Source organism: Saimiri boliviensis, chromosome 6, assembly GCF_048565385.1.
Source record: "Saimiri boliviensis isolate mSaiBol1 chromosome 6, mSaiBol1.pri, whole genome shotgun sequence".
Lineage (NCBI taxonomy): Eukaryota > Metazoa > Chordata > Mammalia > Primates > Cebidae > Saimiri > Saimiri boliviensis.
Window position 1 is genome coordinate 112,772,531 of NC_133454.1, and position 21,910 is coordinate 112,794,440.

A 21,910-nucleotide genomic window follows, 5' to 3' on the forward strand; every position below is an offset into this window, starting at 1 on the left:
GCCCTGAAGGGTCTGGACCAGAGCCTACGGGGAGGGAAGAAGGTCACCATGACCTCTTGCTCGGCACAGGTGGCCAGGAGCCTGGTAACATAACCCCATCCTTCGGGCAGCTTTACCAGCTGTCAATGAGGTTCGTTGTGGCTGCGGATTTGATCTCCCTTGGCCTGCAGGGTGGGCAGGAGACGAAAGCAGCTTGGGACCGGCCTTTCCCCTGAGAGTCCCGGGACGGTCCGGGCCACACTGGCTGGTCTGGGCGAGGGTTTGCCTTGCAGTCCAGGGGGCTAATCGCTGCAGCTGACGATTTATTTAGTGCTGGAAAGCACGGCCTGTTTGCTCTTTTCCTTACACCCGCCCCCCCCCCAGCCTCCAAACCACACTTACACTGCTGCCTAAACAGCTCCTTACAGCCACCCTGTAAGAAACGGGCAGCCTGGCCAGGGTCATTTCACAGATGCATAAACTGAGGGTTCTGGAGGTTATGCGACTCCCAAAGCCACACCGGTCACCGCCGGCAGGGCTGGGAATGGTAGCCAGGCCATCTGGCTCCCTGTCCAGTTCTTTTTCACGAGGCCACTTAATGTGACAGCCTTGGCAAAGGTGCCCGGCCACACAGTCCTGCTTGGCCTCCTGCCCTCTGGGCAGTGGCATGTGTGTTCAGTGAGCACAGAGGTTTGGGATTATTTCCTAGGAGGTAAGAGGCACCGTGGCTTGCCCCAGGCCCTGCCCTTCCCCAGCACCAGCCCTGTACCCTCAGGGTAGCCAGAGGGGGCCAGCAGCAGAGAGTGGCTGCTACAGTGGAGGCCTGTCTACCTTTTTGGGGAGAGGACTCACTCTCTACACCTACCCCATGGTATGGGCAGGGGTTGCAGCAGCCCCGGGGGCTCCAGTGCTTCTCCCAAGGAGGCAACTGAGCACCCATCATTGGACCCATTTTTAGGCTGGAGAAAGTGAGGCTCAGAAAGGCCAAGCGGCTTGTCTGAGCTGGTGATGCAAAGGAAACCTCAAACCCACCTTCTGATTCTAGATGTAGGCCTTGCTGATCCTGCTGCCAGGTCACAACGAAACTGACCTGGCTTAGCTTTAAGAGCATGGTGTCGGAGGAACACAGGCTTGGGTTCTGGCTCAGCAAGAGCTGTTCAGATTTACTGAGCACTGATGTGGCAGGCACTATCTGTGACATTTCACTTAATCATCAAGGTAGCATCACGAGGTAGATACAGCGAGGAACCTGAGGCTCAGGGAAGCTAAGTGGCTTCCCAGGATCACACTGGGGGAAGCTGAGATTTGAATCATTGGCAGTGTGGCTTCAGAGAGTGTGTGGGAGCCACTAAGCTCTCAAGCCTTTGATGGCCAGAGGGCCACTAAGGTGGCAGTGCGCCTTTCTCACTCCTGGCATCATCCTGACACATGGCAGGTGCTTGGTAAATGTGTCGAGTAAATAATCTCTGAACGAGTGCAAAGCTTTGGGCAAGCGACTCAGGCTTCCTGCATGCCGGTTTTCTCACCTTTCCTTCAGCCCTGACGGGGAGGGTCCAGCATGGTGATCTCTGGGAGTGTTGAGCTCAGGGCTTGGGCCCTGGTAGTTGCAGTCACTCTGGGAAGACGGTGCCTGAATCGGGATGCACTGAACTGGTCCTTTGGGTCTGTTTTGACCTCGATGGTGGGAACAACTTGGTAGCGACCCGAGACCTGCTTGGATGCTTCTTGGAGGCCCAGCTTCTGGAGTTTACATGACCCTGAGTTTTCATTGTCACAGAACACCAGAGCCCGCAGGTCCTAAAGGAAAATTAATCCCAATGGCCTCATTGTGCAGATGGGTAAACTGAGGCTCAGACAGGGAAAGGGATTTGTTTTAAGGAGTGGACGGTGGTGCTCCCAGCTGTCCGCATTGGAGCTCAGCTGTGTGCCCCAGGGACAGAGGCAAATTCCCTCTGCATGGTAGCTGTGTGTGTCACCTGTGGCTGGCCTTGGTCTTCCTCTGGGCAAAACCAGGGGAGCCAGAGGGTCTGAAGACAGGCACTGGGCCAGCATTCACCCAGTAGGACCACTCCCAGCCTATTGGGTGATTCAAATGCACACATTTTTCATTTTGATGTCATTTCATTTGGATAAAGAGCCCATCTTTAGTCAAGGTCTTGGCCAGGGACCCACAGTGGTGGAGCAGGATTCCAGTGTGCCTTACCTACTGCCTTCTGAGGAGCCCTCTTCTGTTGCTCATGTGGTCCCTGTGTGTCCCTAAAGCGGGAGCAGGCACCTGAGGGTCGAGGGGTGGTACCTGGGATTTCCCCACCTCCACTCAGATTTGCAGTCTTTGTAAATAGCTCTGATAGCAGGATCTCTGCAGGAGGACTCAGTTCTAGCCTAGGCTCAACCAGATGCTTGCTGTGTGGCTTTGAGTAAGTCCATTTCCCTCTCTGGGTGTTGGTGCATCCTCTTGTAAAGAGATCATGGAGCTCGCTGATACCTGATGTTCTGTCCCTCCCAAAAGAAGCGGGTGCAGACCAATGCTTCCTCAGCCCCTATTTAAGATACGGGATATTGAGGTCCTTGTCAGTTGGGACAACTGGGCTTGGAGTTGAGAGTCGGGTTCTGGTACTGGATGGTCCTGAGAATGTGAAAGCACATGACAGGGTGTGGCGGGGCTCACCAAGATCCACTCTCCTCGCCCCGTGGAGAACCTGAGGTTTGGCAGCCAGCAGCCAGCATGTGGGGAAGGCACAGCTCGCGGAGCTCATGAGATCCAGGTTTGAATCCTGGCTTTGCCACTTACCCTTGGCTACCCACTTAACCCCTCTGCGCCTTACTCAGTTTCTGCACCTGAAAGATGGGGGAGCTGAAACTTTCCTCCTGAGATTGAGGTGAGGATAGAACAAGTGGACGTGTGTGACTTCCCAGCACCCCGCGGGTCCCCGGTGGCGTGTACCCAGCGTCCTTTAGGTCTGGTGGGCGGGCCAGAGTAAGGTCAGGGAAAGCGCCAGAAGCTTTGCCAACAGCCCAGGAAGCTGAGTCCAGAAATAGAAGACCCTGGAGACAGAGGATCCAGATGGCCAGGCCGCGCTCTGCCAGCCCTGGGAGGCCAGCCTGAGCTGGCAGTGCAGGCCTTCCCTCCCTCCTGGGGCTGTTGGCTGCATAAATTACTCGGCAGCCTTTGGGCTAATTTTACCTTCTTGGTTTTCATGAATCATTTCCCATCCGGGGGCGTGCGAGAGAAATGGAACCAGCTCTGCCAGCTGGCTGCCAGGGCGCCAGCCACCATGAGGGCCGTGGTGAGCCCCTCTTGCAGGCTCTTGGGAGGGCCCTCCCCAGGACAGGCCCCAGGGCTGGCTCCTTCCAGCCGTGTCCCTGTGCCTTTGGGTCATAATGACTTAGGGTAAATGAGCCACAGCAGATCCTGAGGCTGGAACTTGGGCTAAATCTAAAGGGATTTTGAATCAGTGCTTTCAGCATGATGGTCCTTTGGGTCAGTTTTGACCTCCATGGTGTGAATGACTTGGCATAGACCCCTGAGACCTGCTTGGATGCTTGTTGGGTGCCCAGCTTCTAGAGTTCGCATGACCCTCAGTTTTCATAGTCACAGAATGCCAGAGCCATCAGGTCCTAAAGGAAAATTAATCCCAACGGCCTCATTGTGCAGATGGGTAAACTGAGACTCAGGGAACAGTATTTATCCAAGGTCTATGCCTCAGTGGATGAGGTTGGAGTAATAGTAATTTACCGGCTGTTTATAACTTTGCTCATAACAACCTGATGTCACTCTTCTCCCCATTTTATGGGGCGGGCTGTGGTGAGGAGGTAACTGAGGGCACAGAAGGTGAAATAACTTCTCTAGATCGCAGAGTTAGTAAGTCGTAGGGCCGGGATGCTCATCCAGGGAGTTCTGCTCCAGGGCCCGTGTTCCCAGCTTCTACACCAAGCTGCCTCTTGCCAGTGGACTAGGGCTGCCCTTGCTTCTGCCCGCCTCGCCTCTCCCATGCTCCTTGGAAGTGGGTGTGCAGGGCTGCTGATAGGGTACTCCTGGAAATCCCCAACTGACACTCTCCCATTGTCTTCATCCATTCGCCAAATAGGCATTGAGCCCCGCCGGTGCCAGGAACCGTCTGGGTGCTGGGGATTTGGGAGCAGCCAGAATGGGAGGGGCTGGGAGGCTGGTGAGTCCCCAGCCCAGCACCCTCATCTCCTCTGAGGCTGGGTTCTCAGGGAATGGTGTCTGCACAGCTCTGTGGTCTCTGCCACGCAGGCCGCACGCTCAGATGCCCAGCCCAGGCCGGGGGCACACATGAATGACACAGGCCGACTGGAGACCTGGAGAGTGAGTGCCTTGCCCTTGCCTATCTGAGCAGGGCCAACACCCAGCTCCAGTGAATCGCTGCCATGTGGGACTGCCCGCGTGGTGTTGCCAGGCCTTCGGATTTCCCAGAAAAGATGAACATCCACGTTTTTACATGGAATCTTCTGTTTCTTCAAAGTTGGCAAAAATAAAAATGGAAAAAAAGAACAGTCACCAGTTTGCAGGCTGTGTTTCCTTTCTTCCATTGCCTCTCTGCAGGCCTGTCTAGGAGGGAGCAGGCTTTCATTCCAGTTAATGAGCCCTGAGGGCCCTTCCCCCCTGCTATGGAAGACCCCTCCCATTGCAGTCTGTCACCCCTGTGCTGCACTGCCATCTGGGAGTAGTGGAAACGTGTGGGCTTTGCATTGTCCAGACTCCAGACAGCTGCTGTGCAGCCTTGTTCAAGCCACTTAACCTCTCTGAGCCTGCGTTCCTATCTGGAAAACAAAGAAAAAATGTGCTTACTAGATTATTGACAGGACTAAATGCAAACTGACTAAAAAGTCAAACAGGAGTAGTCTAAAAATGGAATTCATGGGCTCAGCACAAGCTCTAGGAAGATCTTGAGAGCTTCAGGTACAGCTGGATCCAGGGGCTCACACTGTCATCAGGACTTGGTCTGTCCATCCTGCCCTGCTTTCTTAGGTATGGCTCCATTCGTGGTCAGGCTGCTGTACGAGGTGGCACAGTGGCTGGTTGTGCCCCTACACACAGCAGATTCACACTTCAATCCTTTCAGCAATCCCGGCAACGAAAGGGCCCTTCTCTTCCCAGCAGGGTCCCCCAAAGCCCCAGAATCGTCACTCACAAATTGGCTAGATGCTGTATCCCCTCCCGCACCAATCACTGTGGCTGGATTGCAGATATGAGCACTGATTGGTCAGTCCTCAGTGGCACTCTATCCCTGGAGTGGAGCATTTGGAGATGGGGGCTCCCCAGGGACACCAGGGGGCCTGGATGCCGGCAGGCAAATACATAATCATTCTAACTGGATTGCAAGCCCCACGAGGGTGACGACCTTGTTCACCCATGGTTCCTAGCACCTAGGACAGTGCCTCACACTTAGTAGGATGTGAACGGAGAGTGAGTGAACAGATATGCTTCACAGAGTATGTAACACACCCGGCACGGAGCTGGGCATCAGCCACATCCACTCCCCTTCCCCCTCCTTCCCGGAGGACTTCTGCCTACTGAGCTGCACCTGCCTTCTGGTAAGTGTCACGGCTCCACAGTGCCTCCTCCGTGTCCAGCTTATCAGATCAGTCAGAGAAGCCCAGGTATGCCCGTTTGTTTTTTCAAGCCTGACCTACAGTAATTATAATCACTAGTGATCACATCACCTTGAATTCACAAGTATTAGTCTCTGAAATTATCTTATTCTTTATTTACTTCCTTATTGCTTCCGCCCAGTTCATTCATATTGTTTGTTACTCTTTTTAGACTGAGCTGTACTCAGCTTCCATTTCATCAAACGTAGGAAGGGGATATAATTCACCCTGCAAGGTTATAGAGAGGATTCAGTGAGATTATACAAAAATGGAACGCACTTGCACAAAGCCTGGCACAAAGTAGGTACTCAGGAAAGGTCAGGTTCCCTTTGAATTCTTTTAAGTCAAGGTCTTACTGGAGCTTAGCTATGTAAGCCTTTTCATGAATACATGAGAAGGTACTTAATTCTTAGTAATGACCACTAATGACACACGTGCACACATACACAGTCACAGAAGAACCCTAGTTTCATAGTGCAGGTGCTAAAAGTGGCCAAGAGTCAATGGATCAGCAAGACAGTTTATTACTCACAGCACAGTAAACAGCAGGATCATGGGCTAGGTATCACCAATCACCCTACTCCCAAGTCCCATAGCGGGGCCCAGATGGTAACTATTCACACAGTGGGCTGTGTTGCACCGGAACTCAGGGCTGAGAGCCCAGCAGCTTTTGTAGCAAGCCATAAACAAGTCAGTTTCCCTTCTCCAGGAAGGGAGCAGTTGCACAGTATTCTCACTATCTCCTTGACCGACAATTACCTATATCACTAGCAGCAGAAATGACTCAGAGTCAGAGGATGGTGAGGCCATCCAGGTGGATATACTCAGCAAGGATGTTTAGGGATGCTCAGGACCCAAGGACAACTGCCTCTCTCATATCACACCATACCTCCCCCCCACCACCCCTCTCCCTGACTCACACATGGTATTTGTCCAATCAAATGGTGAGCTGGCTGCTGATAGTGAGTTCCCTGTTGCTGGAGGTATTCATGCATGCTTGGGGATGATGTATACTGTGGTTTCAAGCATCTTGTAATTTAGACTAGTGCATTTCCAACTTTGATGTGCGCACAAATCACCTGGGCAAATCGCCTTAGACTGGCTGATTCAGGAGGACTGTGGTGTGGAACTCAGGATTCTGCATTTCAAACAAATTTCAGGAGATGCCGAGGCTGCTGGTCCGCAGACCATACCTTGAGAAGCAAGAATTTCGATGACTACTGAGGTGCCTGTAATTCGGAGCTTCTGGGCAAGACTGGGTGAATACACCACCAGTGAGAACGGCAGGGCAGGATGGAACATCGAGGGAGGGAGGAGAAGGGGGTGGGGAAGAAGTAAAGGTTGATGGGGGCAGGGACTGTGGGCCATTGTCAGGACCCCTGGACTCTTTATGCCCCTGTGGCCCCTCCATCTACAAGCCTTCTCCTCTGGGTCTTATGGTCCAGACAGGGAGACCCCTTTCCTTGTAACCAAAAACCCCGAAAAATAACCTCATGGTGTTTCCTCAGGGTCCTACATCCCCCTAATAGAGGCTCCAACTCCATGAATTGGGAGGAGTGTAGGTATGAGGGCCTTGCGCAGTGTCCAGAAGGGTAGGGGCTGCCCAGCCGAGTGGCTGGCGGTGGGTTCCTGTCTCGCTCTGCCTCCTCTGGCGGCCTCGAGGTTTCTTCTCCTCTTGGTCTCACTTTCCTTGTCTGAAAAGGACGGGCTTGGGTCAGGTCATCTCGGGGCATCCTTTCAGCTCTGCCCGGGTTGGAATCCCAGCCCTGCCTGCTAACAGCCACAGGTGTGGCATGCGGGGAGATCACTTACACTCTCTGGCTTCCTCACTGCATCTTGAGGGTAAGGAGCTCGTTAGAAGAAGACACCCTGGGTCTTTAGCATCTGGCAAGCGGTCAATGCAGGACAGCTCTGATTCTCCTTAGAGGAATCTACACATCCAGGCCTCTTTCAATTGTGACCTTCCCAGCCACCACTTTGCCATCTGAAAGTGTGGCTTCAACCCAGAGACTGCACCCCCGGCAGCCTGACCCTAGCCCTCCTCAGGCCACATCCCCCCATCCCCAGTTCTTATTTGGCTGTGGCTGACCTGGTGCTTGGAGTTGGTGCCAGGTTGCCCTCAGGGAATTGTTAGGAATTCAGGGCCCTCTTCCACAGGAACAGCAGGTGGTTGGGAGGAGCCCCCTCTGCCTGCCTCACCCCAATCACCGATGTGCTGGAGGTGGGGGTGGGAGAGGGCAACCTGGGATTTGTATTTTAATTCTGTTAATACTGATAAGTATTTCTTACTTTTTATTGTGCAATAAAATGTAGATAGAAAAGTATAATAAATTACCACATAGCTATCACTCAGCCTCAACAATTAATAACCCCTAGGCATCACTAGTATATTTTAAAAATCAGAAATGCATGCATCTGGTATAAAATTCATGTCCTGGGTGGATGTGGTGGTTTACACTTGTAATTGCAGCACTTTGGGAGGCCAAGGTGGGAGGATCACAAGGTCAAGAGATCAAGACCATCCTGGCCAACTTGGTAAAACCCCATCTCTACTAAAAATGCAAAAATTAGCCGGGTATGGTGGCGCGTGCCTGTAGTCCCAGCTACTTGGTGGGCTGAGGCAGGAGAATCACTTGAACCCGGGAGGTGGAGGTTGCAGTGAGCCAAGATTGCGCCACTGCACTCCAGCCTGGGTGACAGTGCGAGACAATGTCTAAAAAAAAAAAATAAGAATTCAGTAAGTCCCTCTCCTCCTCCTCTAACTGTCAGTCTAGGAGTACCAACTGTCACAGCCTAGAGCTGTTCTGAGAATATATGAGCACATATAAATGTGTATGTCCTTTAACACTTTATGCAACTGGGGTGTGATTGTTTTATACAACACACATATAGCTTACTGGCTTTGTGCCAGATACTGTCTTAAGCAAATTACAAATATTAACTCATTTATTTCTCATAACAACCTTACCAAGTAGGCGCTATTAACCCATTTATGCCCGAGGCTGCAATTTTTTGAATTTTCGCAATCAGATCTTGGCGATGACCTTGAGCAGTAGGATGTAAATAACTCCCAGTTGCTTAGCATTCCAATAATGGAACACTAGGCATAAATGAGTTCTGATAGCCTCAGGCCCAGAGAAGTTAAGGAACTTCCCCAGTGTCACACAGGTAGTAAATGATGCAGCTGGAGGTTGAATCGGGGCAGCCCAGCCCCAGAGTCCATGCTCTTAACCACCATTTTCTGCTGCTTCTCTTTCTGACTTTGGTTTTGTTTTCATCACCAAATGAGTAATCCACTCAACAAATGTTTATTGTGTTTCTACTTTGCACCAGGCACTGTTCTAGTTGAAGGGGATATAGCAGTGAACAAAACAGAGGAACATCTCTGCCTTCCTGGAGTTAGATATTCTAGTTGCCAAGGCAGACAGAAGTGCTACCTAAGTTTGATGGTGACATGCACTCTGGAGAAAAATACAGCAAGGGGCCAGGCGCTGTGGCTCATGCCTGTAATCCCAGGCATGAAGCACCTGGGATTGGGAGGCCGAGGCAGGCGAATCACCTGAGGTCAGGAGTTTGAGACCAACCTGGCCAATATTGCAAAGCCCTGTCTCTACTAAAAATGCAAAATTTAGCCTGGCGTGGTGGCAGGCGCCTGTAATCCCAGCTAGTAGGGAGGCTGAAGCAGGAGGATCACTTGAACCTGGGAGACAGAGTTTGCAGTAAGCTGAGATCACACCACTGTACTCTAGCCTGGGCAGCAGAGCAAGACTCTGTCTCCAAAAAAAAAAGAAAAATTCAGCAAGGAAGGAGAGGTAGCAAGCGTCAGGGGGTTGCAGTTTTATGTAGGGAAACCAGAGAAAGTGACATTGAGTGAATACCTAGAGGGAGTAGGGGAGTGAGCCACGTGGGAATACAGGGGAAGAGCACTGTAGGCAGAGGGAACAGCCAGTGCTAAGCGTCATGTTGGAGGCAGGGCAAGGCAGCCCCTATCGCTGTGATGGGGGCTGGGGAGTGGGAAGGGAGGAAATCTCAGGGAACAGACAGACCGTGTCAAACTGGCACCCCGCTGAAGAGCTTTGGCGTTTGCACTGCATGAGGTGGGGCACCGTGGGGGGTTTGAGTGGAGGGCAGGGGCACTTGGCCCGCCATGTGTCATAACAGGTACAACCTGACTGAATGGACAGCAGGGGTAGAGTGAAAGGAGGGACAGGCGTCAGGCTGTCTCTGAAGCCATTCCAGGAAGAAGGAGTAGTGGCTTGGAGTAGGGTGGCTGCCATGGAGGAGGGGTTTAGGTTTGTTCCATGGCTTCCTTCTTTGAAACTGCTCACTGTCTGTTGTGCGGCCGTGCTGTGTGGTGGTATTTAACCAGCCGCCCCACCCCGCTCGATGGGTACATCGGCTGGTTCCAGTCTTTTGCTATCCCAGACAGTGCTGCAAGGAATATTCTTACACAGATGTCCTGAAGAAATTCCTACAAGTTGTAGGATTGAAGGTTATGGTCATTTTTTTTTTTTTAGACCGATTTTTATGCTTTGTCATCCAGGCTCAAGTACAATGGAGCAATCTAGGCTCACTGCAACCTCCACATCTCAGGTTCAAGCAATTCTCATGCCTCAGCCTCCTGAGTAGCTGGACTTACAGGTACCCACCACCGCGCCCAGCTAATTGTTGAATTTTTAGTAGAGACGGGATTTCGCCATGTTTGCCAGGTTGGTCTTTAGCTCCTGACCTCAGGTGATCCACCTGCCTTGGCCTCTGTGAACCACCACGCCTGGCCGGTTATGTGCATTTTTGAAAGTTCCCCAGTGCCAAAGTGCTCTCCCTGGTGCTACTAGTTTACACTCCCACCAGCAGTGCTTTGGAGAGAAGGCCCAGGATGTCACTTCAGTTTAGACCTTGGGCCTAAGGGAGAGGGGTGGCTGGTGGTGAAATGCTGTGGCCTCACCCTGTTTGCCCATTTGTAGGCTGAGGCACCATCAAGACAGATGCTTTACCAGAGGCACAGGCAGAGTGCTGGGCCCAGCTGGAACAGGCCTGGAGATAGATGGGGCCTGCCCCTTTGATAGAGCAGTGTCCCAGTGAGGATGCCTCATGGCTGCAGGTGACAGAAACCCTGGTGTAGACAGGCCTGGGTAATAAAGCAGCATAAGAGAAAATGCAGAGGTGGCACGGATTTCAGGACCTGTTGGTTCAGCACGTCAATCATGTCAGTTACACTTTCTGTCTCTGAGACGGTTCCCAGCACCAGCTCCTTCCTGGATTCTCCAACACAACTGGGTGTCCAACAATTCAATGCAATGCAATGCAATCCTGCAACTAACTATCCAGAGCCCCAGGATAAGGGCTAAGTCACACAAGACTGCCCTTCATTCAGACACCAGTCCTGAGTCCCAGGTGACTTGTACCTCTGACCAACATAAATCCGGGGCTCCTACAACCCCCTCCTCAGGTGTGATAATTCACTTGAATAACTCACAGAGCTCAGGAAAGTGCTTTACTTACTGTGACTGGTTTACATAAAGGATACAATTCAGGAGCAAGGCACATCTGTACAGGGCAAGGTGTGGGGGAAGGGGCGTGGAGCTTCCACGTTCTCTCTGGACCTCCACCCTCCCAGCACCTTGTGTGTTCACTAATCCAGAAGTTTTCTAAATCTCCTTCAAGAGTCTTCACAGAGCTTAACCTACAGCCCCTCCTCTCCTCGACAGTGGGTGGGGCAGAAAGTTCCAACCCTCCAATCCCGTGATCTTTCTGGTGACCCAGCCTCATCCTGAAGCTATCTGGGGGTCCTATCCTCAGTCACTTCATTAGCATAAACTCATGTATAATCCAGTGGGGCTATTTATGAAGCACCAAAGATACTCCTATACCCCAGGAAATTCCAAGGGTTGTTTAGTATCCAGGAGCCAGGGACAAAGACCAAATACAGTCAACCCCTCCTATCCATGGGCATCCGGGGATTCAACCAGCCATGGCTCAACAGACTTTCTCCTTGTCATTATTCCCTAAACAATGCCATATAGCAGTGATTTACATAGCATTTAGATTCTATTAGGTATTATTATAAGTAATCTAGAAATGATTTAAACTACATGGGAGGATGTCCAAAGGTTATGTGCACATACTGTGCTATTTTATATCCAGGACTTGAGCATCCTTGGATTTTGGTATCAGAGAGTGTTCTGGAACCAATTCCCCGTGGATACCAGTGGGTGAATGAATGTGCATTTCTTGCCCTACCACCCCGTCTCTCTGCTCTGATGAACTCGTGTCACGCTGAAGATGCTTCCTGCTGGGGTCCTCTGCAGGACATAGCTCCCATTTGCAAAAATGACTGAGTGCTTTCCCCTTCAAGTCATGAAATAAAGGCCCTTCCCTTACCTTTGATTGGGCCAAAATAAGTCAGGTATCTGACCTTGGAGGGAAATGTCATGTGCTGATTAAAGGCCAGATTCCTGATCCAGTCATTTGGGAGGGAAGTGGCATCGTTGTAATTGGCTTGGATGAACCTGAGCCCACCCTGGTGCTGGGCAAAGCCTTGGTATCTCTGAATCTCAGTAGGTCCTATAAAGGAGGTATGGCACCTGAACAAAGTCCAGCTTCCAGTGGAGAGTAATGAGGTAACAGATGCCAGGGAAGCCATCAGAGTGTCTACTGTGAGAAGTGAACACACAAAACCTGGGACCACCCTTGACCACCTTCTCTACGATCGTGAACCTTTACACTGCTTCTCCAGAGCTTACCAAGGGTGGAGGCAAGAGGCCACCTTTAAAAAGTTCTGGCTGGGCATGATGGCTCATGCCTGTCATCCCAACATTTTAGGAGGCCGAAGAGTATGGATCACCTGAAGTCTGGAGTTCAAGACGAGCCTGGCCAACATGATGAAACCCCGTCTCTACTAAAAATGCAAACATTAGCTGGGTGTGGTGGTGCACACCTATAATCCCACCTACTTGGGAGGCTGAGGCAGGAGAATTGCTTGAACCTGGGAGGTGGAGGTTGCAGTGAGCCGAGATAGAGCCACTGCACTCCAGCCTAGGCAACAAGAGCAAAATTCTGCCTATTAAAAAAAAAAAAGAAAGTTCTGCAGGAGGGATCACCTTGGGAGAATGTGTTCTACCGGCCCTGGCCAGCTATACCCGTGATGCTTAGTGGAGACTGCCCTGTGGGTAAAAGCTTGAAACCTGATTTTCTACGACCCCAGCAGCAGCCTCCACTGGCTGTTCCCCAGTTCCTGCAGCTGCAAAATCAGGGACTGGACAGGTTTAGAGGTCCCCATGCAGGAGTTCCTTGCCCTTAGGGCCCCGGCAGATGTTTTTTCTTTATGTTTATTAACATACATACATTCAGAAAAATGAGCATATTATAAAAGCATGATTGAGTATATTTCCACAAACTTATTACCACCATGGGACAAGCACCCAGATGAAGAAACAGAACATGACTAGCATTTTAGAACTCCCTTTCCTGCCTTTTTCCAGTTATTCCCAAGGATAACCACAAACTCGACCTCTAATACCATAGTCGTGCTTGGTTGGTTTTTTGGTAACTTTATTTAGCTTGAATCATACGGTGTGAGTGTGTACTCTTTGGGGGTTTCCTTTCTTTTCTTGGCATTATCACTTATCCAGATTTTAGCATGTAGTTGTAGTTTGTCTGTTCTCATTTCTGCATAGTATTCCGTCCACTGAATTATTTTTTTTTTAACATGAAGCTTAGTGAATATTGTACAGTATCCTATGATCAGGCAGGACAAGTGAACGGACATGTCAGATTTCTCTGCTTTTGCTTAGGATGATGGCAGCTAGCCAGTGTGTTAATCCTGCTTATCACGTACCCTGTGTGTATATGAAGAACTAGGAAGATGAATTAATTATTACCTAATGCATGCAGTCCTTTTAGTAGACAAGATCTTTCAAAATGGGAATCATAAACAAAAATAAAAAACAGGTATGCTTCAAGGTAGAGATATGGGGGTCCTTACTGATTGACTCATTCTTTCATGGATTCATTCATTCATCAAATATGCATCAAGTGCCACTTACATGCCTGATAGTCTCTAATCTGGATTTCTCTTTCCTCCTAATCAATTAGCAGGATCTCAGCATCTAATGACAAGGGGGTAAAGGTAGAAGGACCTTTGGAATTATCTTCTTCAGCAATTTCTAAACTAAATGATTTTGAAGAGGTCCGCTAAAGAATATTTAAGTGACTATTTTTACAGAAGCAAAAAGAAGAAAACAGAAGTCCACAACCCTCCTCCTAAACTAACCACTAGTGATAACCTTAAAATATATTCTTCCAGCCACATGTTATAGATCCGCATCGTTATGTCTAGACTTTAAGTGGAATTATTCTGTACACTTGTGTAGTGTGGGAAATTGAAAACACATTTTAGTGGGATTATTTTCTATCTATCTTTTCATAGTTTTCATTAAGAAAATACTTGATTTTTAGAGCAGTTTTAGGTTCACAGCAAAATTGAGCAGAAACTAGAGCTCCCCTATACACCCCACAGCCCCCCTATATACCCCCCACACATCCAGCCTCCTCCATTGTCAACATCTCACACCAAAGTGGAACGTTTATTACAATTGAGCAACCTCCATTGACTTGTCATTATCAACCCAAGTCCATAGTTTACATTAGGGTTCCCTCATGGTGTTGTACCTTCTATGGGTTTTGACAAATGTACAGTGACATTGTATATTTCATTGTAGTATCATACAGAGTAGTTTTACTGCCTAAAAATCCTCTGTATTCTACCTATTTCTCTCTCCCCTCAATCCCTGTCAACCACTGATCTTTTTACAGCTTTCATGACTTTGCGTTTTCTAGAATGTCATATAGTTGGAATCATACAGTATATGGCCTTTTCAGGTTGGTGTCTTTCACATGATATTTAAATCATTTTAAAATTTAAATATTTAAATCATTTTCCTTTAATCATACGTTGAACGTGTATTTTCGTGTCAATGAATATTCCTCGACAGCACTGTGAATTGCTGCCTAATATTTTATTGTATTTCATTGTGATATAGCATAGCAATTTCTACTGTTTTGGAGGTTTAAATTCTTTCCTATTTTTTGCTATTGAAAATAACATTGCAGAGGACAGCTTTGTAGGTAAATCTTTGCACACAATTTAAATGCATCCTTAGGATACATTCCTGGATGTGGGCTTGCTCCCACAAAGGGTTTACTCACTTTGAGGCTTTTGATACATGTGCCAAATGGTACCTCCAAAAAGGTTACACAAATTTACACTCCAACCAGTGGGCTACAGAGTACCCATTTCCCCCACACTCTTGCCAACTGAATAACGTCAAGATTTTTCATCTTTGCCAATTTAATAGAGGAGAAATGATATTTCTTTGTTTTGATTTATATTTATTTGAGTATTAATGTCTTCATGGTTTTCCTTAAAGCATATTAGCCATGTATTGGTCTTTGCAGATTGCTTGTTCGTGTTTTCTTCTTATCCATTTTCTTTTTCTGTTGGGGTAAGCATCTTTAGAGCATATAGTTATAAACAGTGTTTATTAGGGGTATTCACTGTTTGTAAAGGCCCTCTTCTAACGTCAAAAAATTTTCGCCACCACGTGCACCTCTGATATCTGCTATACTTTTAAATATTGATGAAATGAAGGATAATAATGTCTATAGAGTGCTTATGATAGGTCAGGCATTAGGCTATGCGAAACAGCCGTACGAGATAGGTTCTGGTATCAGTCGCACTGGACAGATGGGGAAACAAGGTAGGAGCGGTTAATGTATTTTCTCAAAGTTAAACTGTGTGAGTGGCTGTGCTGGTGTCAATTGATTAACAAAAGACATGGTGACATCAGGCTTCCGTGAATTCAAGAACACTTTTAAATACATTTATCTTTTGTATTCATCACAAAAGTATTCATTTGCAAATCTGTCTTATACATCTAAGTTTGAGGCATATCATTTATGTTCTCTATAGGTATGCTTGCTAAGAATATAAATTCAATAACTCCCTGTAATAATTCCAAGCCGTTGCCTACCTCCCACATGGCTTACTGTTAAGGACTATTAGTTGGATGTTTTATTTTATGGGAAAGAGAAACTGAGGGCAGGGCAGGAACTTTATTAGGGTCACCTAAGAAAATTGTCAGCACAGCAAGAACTGCGACCCAGGGCCTGGGATTCCCAGCCCAGGTCAGCACGCGGCTTGGGCCTAACCTCATGTCCTTTTGGTATCAATGGGGACAGCAGAGGATGCTGTGGTAGGTACCAGAGTAAATCTTGTAGATTCTCATGGTGCCAGCCTCTAGGGAAACCAGTCCCCTGGCTACACTGGCTGCCGGGCATTCCAGGATCCTGGCACCCTGCCAACGGCGAAAACAGAGCTGCAGGCTCCTGGGCTGCATTCTGCCCCCTCCTTTTGGGTTTGCAGTTCACTGCTGGGTTTGCAACAAGCCTAATCTCTGCATGTGCAGACTCAGAGGAGCCAGCTGAGAGGGAGCATTGCCAGCAGCTTGGAATCCTCCATGAGGCCTGCCGACCACTCTTCCCCCAAACCCTTTGCTGAGCAGGTAGGACCAGGGCAGTCTTCAGAAAAGGCTACAGGGGCTTTACCTGGCCTAGGCTTTAGAATGAATGCTGAGATGGACTCAGTGAAGGACACGGGCCCATGTTCTCCCTCTCTGCCTCCCAAGTGGAAGTTCATTTGGTCTCGCCGCATCCCATCTTCTCCCTCCTGCCCCTATGGCCTTTATTACAAGCACAGAAAGTCTGTCTGTTTCAAAGTAGAGATGTCTATGGATCACCCGAGAGTTGGAATGCACAAGTCCTTTGAGGCTTGATCCTGGTTCTCCAGGCAACCAGCTTCAAGGGTAGAGAGAAATTATTTGTGCATATAGTCAACGAATAGGTGTCAGATATGTTTCCCTTTACGCTTTGGTTGCCAGGAGGCTCAGAATTGAATGAAGAACTCAATCACTAACCTTCTTACAACAGATTCCTGGCATAATCCTCACCCTGCTTTCTCCATGAGGCCTCTGACACTATCTCTGGTTGTTACCTTAACTGTCTTGTTTAGTACGTGTTTGTTTTATAAAGCATTGCAAATCTTTTGTGCGGTGAAGGTGGGATGTGAGAAATAGGACATAAAAGCAAATGGCCCATAGATGTCTCTACTTTGAGATACAAAGTAATGCTCTGCCCATAGGGGGTGATTTGCTGGGAATAATTTAAGACTTAGGAAAACGTTTTTATGCCTTGGTCCTGCTCTTTAAATCTCCCTTCTCCTCTCCATCTTCTCTTTTCTTCTTCCTCTTCTCTCTTCTCTCCCTCTCTTACCCTCCATCCTTTATTCTCTTACCTATTCTCCCTCCAAACCCCTTCTCATTTGTTCCTAATGGGGACCGCCTCCACCTGGCAAGTTTGAGTATTTCCATTTTGCCAAAGAAGACACGAAGGCCCTGGAGAGTGTAAGTGACGTGCCATGGCCACACAGCTCATCCTCCTCAACTGATTGTCAGCATCAGGCTCTGAGTCTCATGAGTCTAATTCCATCCTACTCCCCAGTGCGCCTCCACACCCTTCGGTGCCCACCCTGCCAGCATCTCTCACCACCTGCTCTGCCCCATGGAGATTACTGGAAGAGAGGTCCATAGGGAATCAAACCCCCACCCTGTTTTTCCTGCCGAGCTCTCTTTCAGAGTTGAGATTCCCAGTGGGGCCAGTGGGACGTATCAGAGGGGCCAGTGAGATATAAAGGGGGACATTTGGCGAATATTTACTGAGAAAATGCTGTGTGCTGGACAAGGCAGAAAGTCAGCCAAGCAAGGTTCTCAGGGTGCAAAATTGAAAGAGGTCCTCACTCTCAGGCGCCAGGCCTGCAAGCGTATGACTCTGAGAGTGAAATCCTCCTGGTGCCTGATCTGTCTTGGCCCTGGTGCCTGATCCCTAGTCTTGGCCCTGGTGCCAGGCACTGTTACAGGTACTGACAGTTCAATGGTGGCCTGCCCGCTGCCCTCGGGGAGCTTACAGTCTATTAAGGGAAACAGATCTTAATCAAGTAATCCTGCTAACAAAAGATGGTTATGCCTGTGACCACTAATATGGAGTGTGACATGGGGCTAGGAGAGGGTGTTTTTGGTGGCAGTTGGGGGGGGAGGGCAGTGAGGTCTGAAGGCTGGGTAGGAGTTCCCAGGTGTTCTATAGGCGAGGATACAGCACATTCACAGGCCCTGTGGCCGGATGGAGAATGGCATACAGGTGGGGCTTTTGGAGGGCAGAGGGGCCAGAGTAAGGGAGCCCCATGCAAAGCAGTCCTCAGTAGTCCATTCCAATAAAGCGTCAGAGTTTCCAAATGACTGACTTAAAAAAAAATAAATCCAAGCCAATGGGGAGAATTCAAAGGCACCCCTTAATGATGTCACTAGCACTCATCTTCCTGATCAGCATTCTTTAGTGGGATGTGCAGAGACTGTGCCTGGCCCCTCCACACTCGTCTGTGTCCATGGAATACAGCTATGTCTGTGATAGAATCTATTATTAGACACATTTTCTAGATGAAGAAATGAGAACACAGAGAAGTTAGATAACCTGCTGTATTAGTCATCTTAGGCTGCCATGACAAAATACCGTAGACGGGGGCGCTTAAACAACAGCCATCTATTTTTCACGGTTTTAGCGCCTGGGGAGTCCAAGATCAGAATGCCAGTCTATTGGTTTCTGGTGGTGGTGCTCCGCCTTGTGGATGGCTGCCTTCCTGATATGTCCTCATGGTGGAGAGGGCCCTGGTGGCTCTTCCTCTCCTTATAAGGGCACCTAACCCTTATGGCCTTAGTTAATCTTGATCACCTCCTCACAGCCCCATCTGCAAATACAAATGCACTGGGGCTGAGGGCTTCAACAAATGAAGGGGAGCAGGGCCCATAACACCTGCCCAGGGTCATACCACCCATCAGTGGGATTTGAACTTAGGAAGTGCCTGTCCAGTGCCCAGGCACCTAACCACTGAGGCTCTGCCCCAGGAGGTATGGTGGGGGGTACTGCCCATCCCAATGAGAGCTCCTCAGGGGGGCGGTGTTCAGGGATCCTTCACAAATCCATAGGGCGTTGCTCCCACCTGACTGCTGGACTTGTGAGCTGAGGCCTGAACCCACTTAAGGGTGATCCCAGCGATTGTTCCAAAAGAGGACTGGGCTGAGGATACTGCCTGGCGAAGCCAACCTGAAACACTTGAATCCGGGGGTTCATCCAGTTTCCGATTTACTGAGCAGCCATTGGGAACGGTCTGCATGACCTTGGGCAAGTCGCTTGACATCGTCCAGGCCCCAAGTCCTGCGCCCTCACAGGGGCCATCCCACAGGCTGTGAGGTCCACCGAGCACCCAGCGGGGAGCCCCTGGCATAAGGCATCCAGGAGGCAGGAGAGTGACAGGCGCCCTGGTCTTGCCCTGGGCAGTGCAGGTGCGGCCGCGGCTGAGCAAGCGGGTGTCCGATGTCTGCACCAGTGGCGGCGCAGGCCCCTCCGAGGCAGCTCGGAGGCTGGGAACGCCGTGGGCCGCCCGCTGCGACACCCGCCGGGCCGCGGGGCCCGGTGCTGCCACCCAGCTCAGGCGTCCCCTGGGCCCAGTGCGCGTCGGGCCCCATGGGAGGCCCTGGAATGCGTCCACTGGCCAGCCAGGAGCGGCCCCCAGTGGCGCCCCGTCCCGCCGCCCCGCCCGGGCGCCCGCTTCCTCCCGCTCCCCGCGCGCCCCCCTCCCGGCCGCCAGCCAACTGCGTGCCCCCGGGGCCGGCAAGAAGCCACATGCCCCCGCAAGGAATGCCGGGCCCGGGCGGGCGGGGGGCGGGCGCTGGGCAGGGCTGGGCCGGGCCGGGCAGGGAGCTGCCCGCCGGGAAGGCTGGCAAGAGGGGGAGAGCCAGCCCGCGCCGCCCTGGCCACAGCGCACACCGTCCCGCGACGGGGCGGCCACTGGGCAGGGGGCGGCGCAGCGCGGCCCGGACCTGGCGGCCTCCGTTTCCCCTAAGCGCGCCCCCGGCCTCGCCGGCTCGGAGGAGGGGGCAGGCCGTCACGTTTCCCCACACCCCTCCCAGTCGCCGCTGCCGGCTTTGGGGCCCCGGTGGGGAGCAGGGGGCTGATTAGCCGAGGAGCAGGGGTGTGGCCAGCGGGGCCCCGGGTAGTGAGTCACACACGCCGCTCGCCCAGTCCCGGGGCCCAGCAAGGTCCCAGCCCCAGCTGCGTGCCACCCTGGCCCCGAAGAGTGTCCCCGGGCTTGGCATGAGGACCCCGGGGTGCCGAGGGAGGGGCTGAAGCCCAGCGTGGTGGTGGAGGGCGGTAAGCGGCGGGCTGGGGAGTGTCCCCTAGAGAGAGTGGGGTGGGGCTTGGAGCCCTGGCTGGCCCGCGCCAGGGCCCCCAGGCCCTGCCTGTACCTGCTCTGAGCTGGCAGAGGGGCCTGGCTGTGCTCCCAGGATTCCCAGGGTGAGGGGCTGCCCCGCCAGGCATAGAGGGCCCAATCGGTCCACCCACTACCCCTTGGCCCCAGTTGGGCTTGAATTGTTCCCCCCTCCTCCCCTTTGCAGGTTTGCGACCAGGCTCTTGTGGGATCCTCCTGCTCCTTGCCCTTTGGTCTGGGGGTCCAGGCTGTACTTCCCAGCACGGCCTCCTGGCCTGAGCTGCCCTAGGCCCCTGACCCATGGGGCTGGTGGCTCCAGTCGTCCCCAGGACCAGCCCGGGATAGAAATGGCATTTCCTCTTGGCCCGGCTACAGCTGTTTTTGTTGTCTGTGTTCTCAAGCGCTTCCTCTGGGGATGGCAGGGAGGGTAACTAGACTCCGCGAGACCCCCACTTGCCCTCTCCGCTACTCATCCCTCTTCCCCTGTTTCTTTGATCTTCTTCCTGTGCTGGTCCCACCTCCTGCGACCCAGGACAGAATGACCGAGAACATGAAGGAGTGCTTGGCCCAGACCAAGGCAGCTGTGGGGGATATGGTGACGGTGGTGAAGACAGAGGTCTGCTCACCACTCCGTGACCAGGAGTATGGCCAGCCCTGGTGAGGCCCCTGTGTGGGAACCGGAGAGGGAGAAGAGGGAGTGGGGGGTGCCTGGGCTGGGTGTGTTGGGAACCCTGGGAAATGTTCTCACTCCCTGCCCACCTTCCCTAACCCTGCTCCCGGCAACTCCTGGGCGCAGGGTCTAGAAAAACCCAAGCAGTGGCCTAGGGAGGTGTGTGTGCCCATCTCAGTCTTTCGATGTTTCCACCACCTCCTGGACTGAACAGCAGGCTGGCCGGTACTCCTCGGCCCACCCCACATCTTCTTGGCCTCCTGGCCAGGTCCCCAGCTTTTGTCCCCACTGGGGTCTCACTCTCTGATGGCTTCTTTGCTTTCTTTGCGGGCCTCTGTCCTGGCCAGCTCTAGGAGACCAGACTCCTCTGCCATGGAAGTTGAGCCCAAGAAACTGAAGGGGAAGCGTGACCTCATCATGCCCAAAAGCTTTCAGCAAGTGGACTTCTGGTGTAAGTGGAGCTCGGGGCTCTGGGCTGTTCCTCCCTTCACCCCCATTGCCCCGTTCCTGTCTAGGGAGTTCACAGAAATGCTACTATGACAGGTCCTCACCTGCGATGTACCCGACCCAGGTCCAGGCCTTGGGTAGTCATCATCATTAGCCATCCAGGTGGCCATTGTTGGCCCCATTTTCCAGATAAGACACTGAGTCTTGGTGAGGGTTAGGTATCCCACCTCAGGTCCCGCAGCCCAAGGTAATATAGTTGCACTTGGACTCCAAACCCGTGCTCTTCCTTCTAATTTTTTAAACTTGACACAAAGGGAGCTGATGGCTTCTTTGACATAGGCAGGCCTGTTCTTAGTGCCCCCCGGGAGAGTATAGGTTATTGCTGCTGATAACCCTGGGGCCTGCTGCTGGCTGTCCACTGGTGGGCCTCTTGTCACCCCATCTACCTCCCCCACGGGGGTCCTACCGCCCTGCAACAATTGAGACCCTCCCTTCTCCTTCCATCCCTCCAGTCTGCGAGTCCTGCCAGGAGTACTTCGTGGATGAATGCCCGAACCATGGCCCCCCGGTGTTTGTGTCTGACACGCCGGTGCCCGTGGGCATCCCAGACCGGGCGGCACTCACCATCCCACAGGGCATGGAGGTGGTCAAGGACGCCAGTGGAGAGAGTGACGTGCGATGTGTGAATGAGGTCATCCCCAAGGGCCACATCTTTGGCCCCTACGAAGGGCAGATCTCCACCCAGGACAAATCGGCTGGCTTCTTCTCCTGGCTGGTGAGTGTGCCTTGGGCTGTTCCATAGCAGAGGTTGCCAAGAAACAGGG

The 21,910-nt window shown here is 51.5% G+C and overlaps 1 protein-coding gene across 8 annotated transcripts in view; it reads left to right on the forward strand.

The window, feature by feature from the left end:
- PRDM11 (PR/SET domain 11) overlaps positions 1 to 21,910 on the forward strand; it is an 87,340-nt gene that overhangs the window by 14,857 nt on the left and 50,573 nt on the right. For 7 of the 8 annotated variants that reach the window (XM_039471097.2, XM_039471098.2, XM_074401348.1 and 4 more), the window contains exons 2-4: positions 20,502 to 20,626; positions 20,987 to 21,090; positions 21,599 to 21,861. In XM_039471097.2, coding sequence (XP_039327031.1) covers positions 20,508 to 20,626; positions 20,987 to 21,090; positions 21,599 to 21,861 — 486 coding nt within the window. In that variant the 5' untranslated portion in view covers positions 20,502 to 20,507. Of the gene's footprint in view, positions 1 to 19,480; positions 19,912 to 20,501; positions 20,627 to 20,986; positions 21,091 to 21,598; positions 21,862 to 21,910 lie in introns of those variants that run through there. The other variant, XM_010333726.3, reaches the window with a different exon arrangement.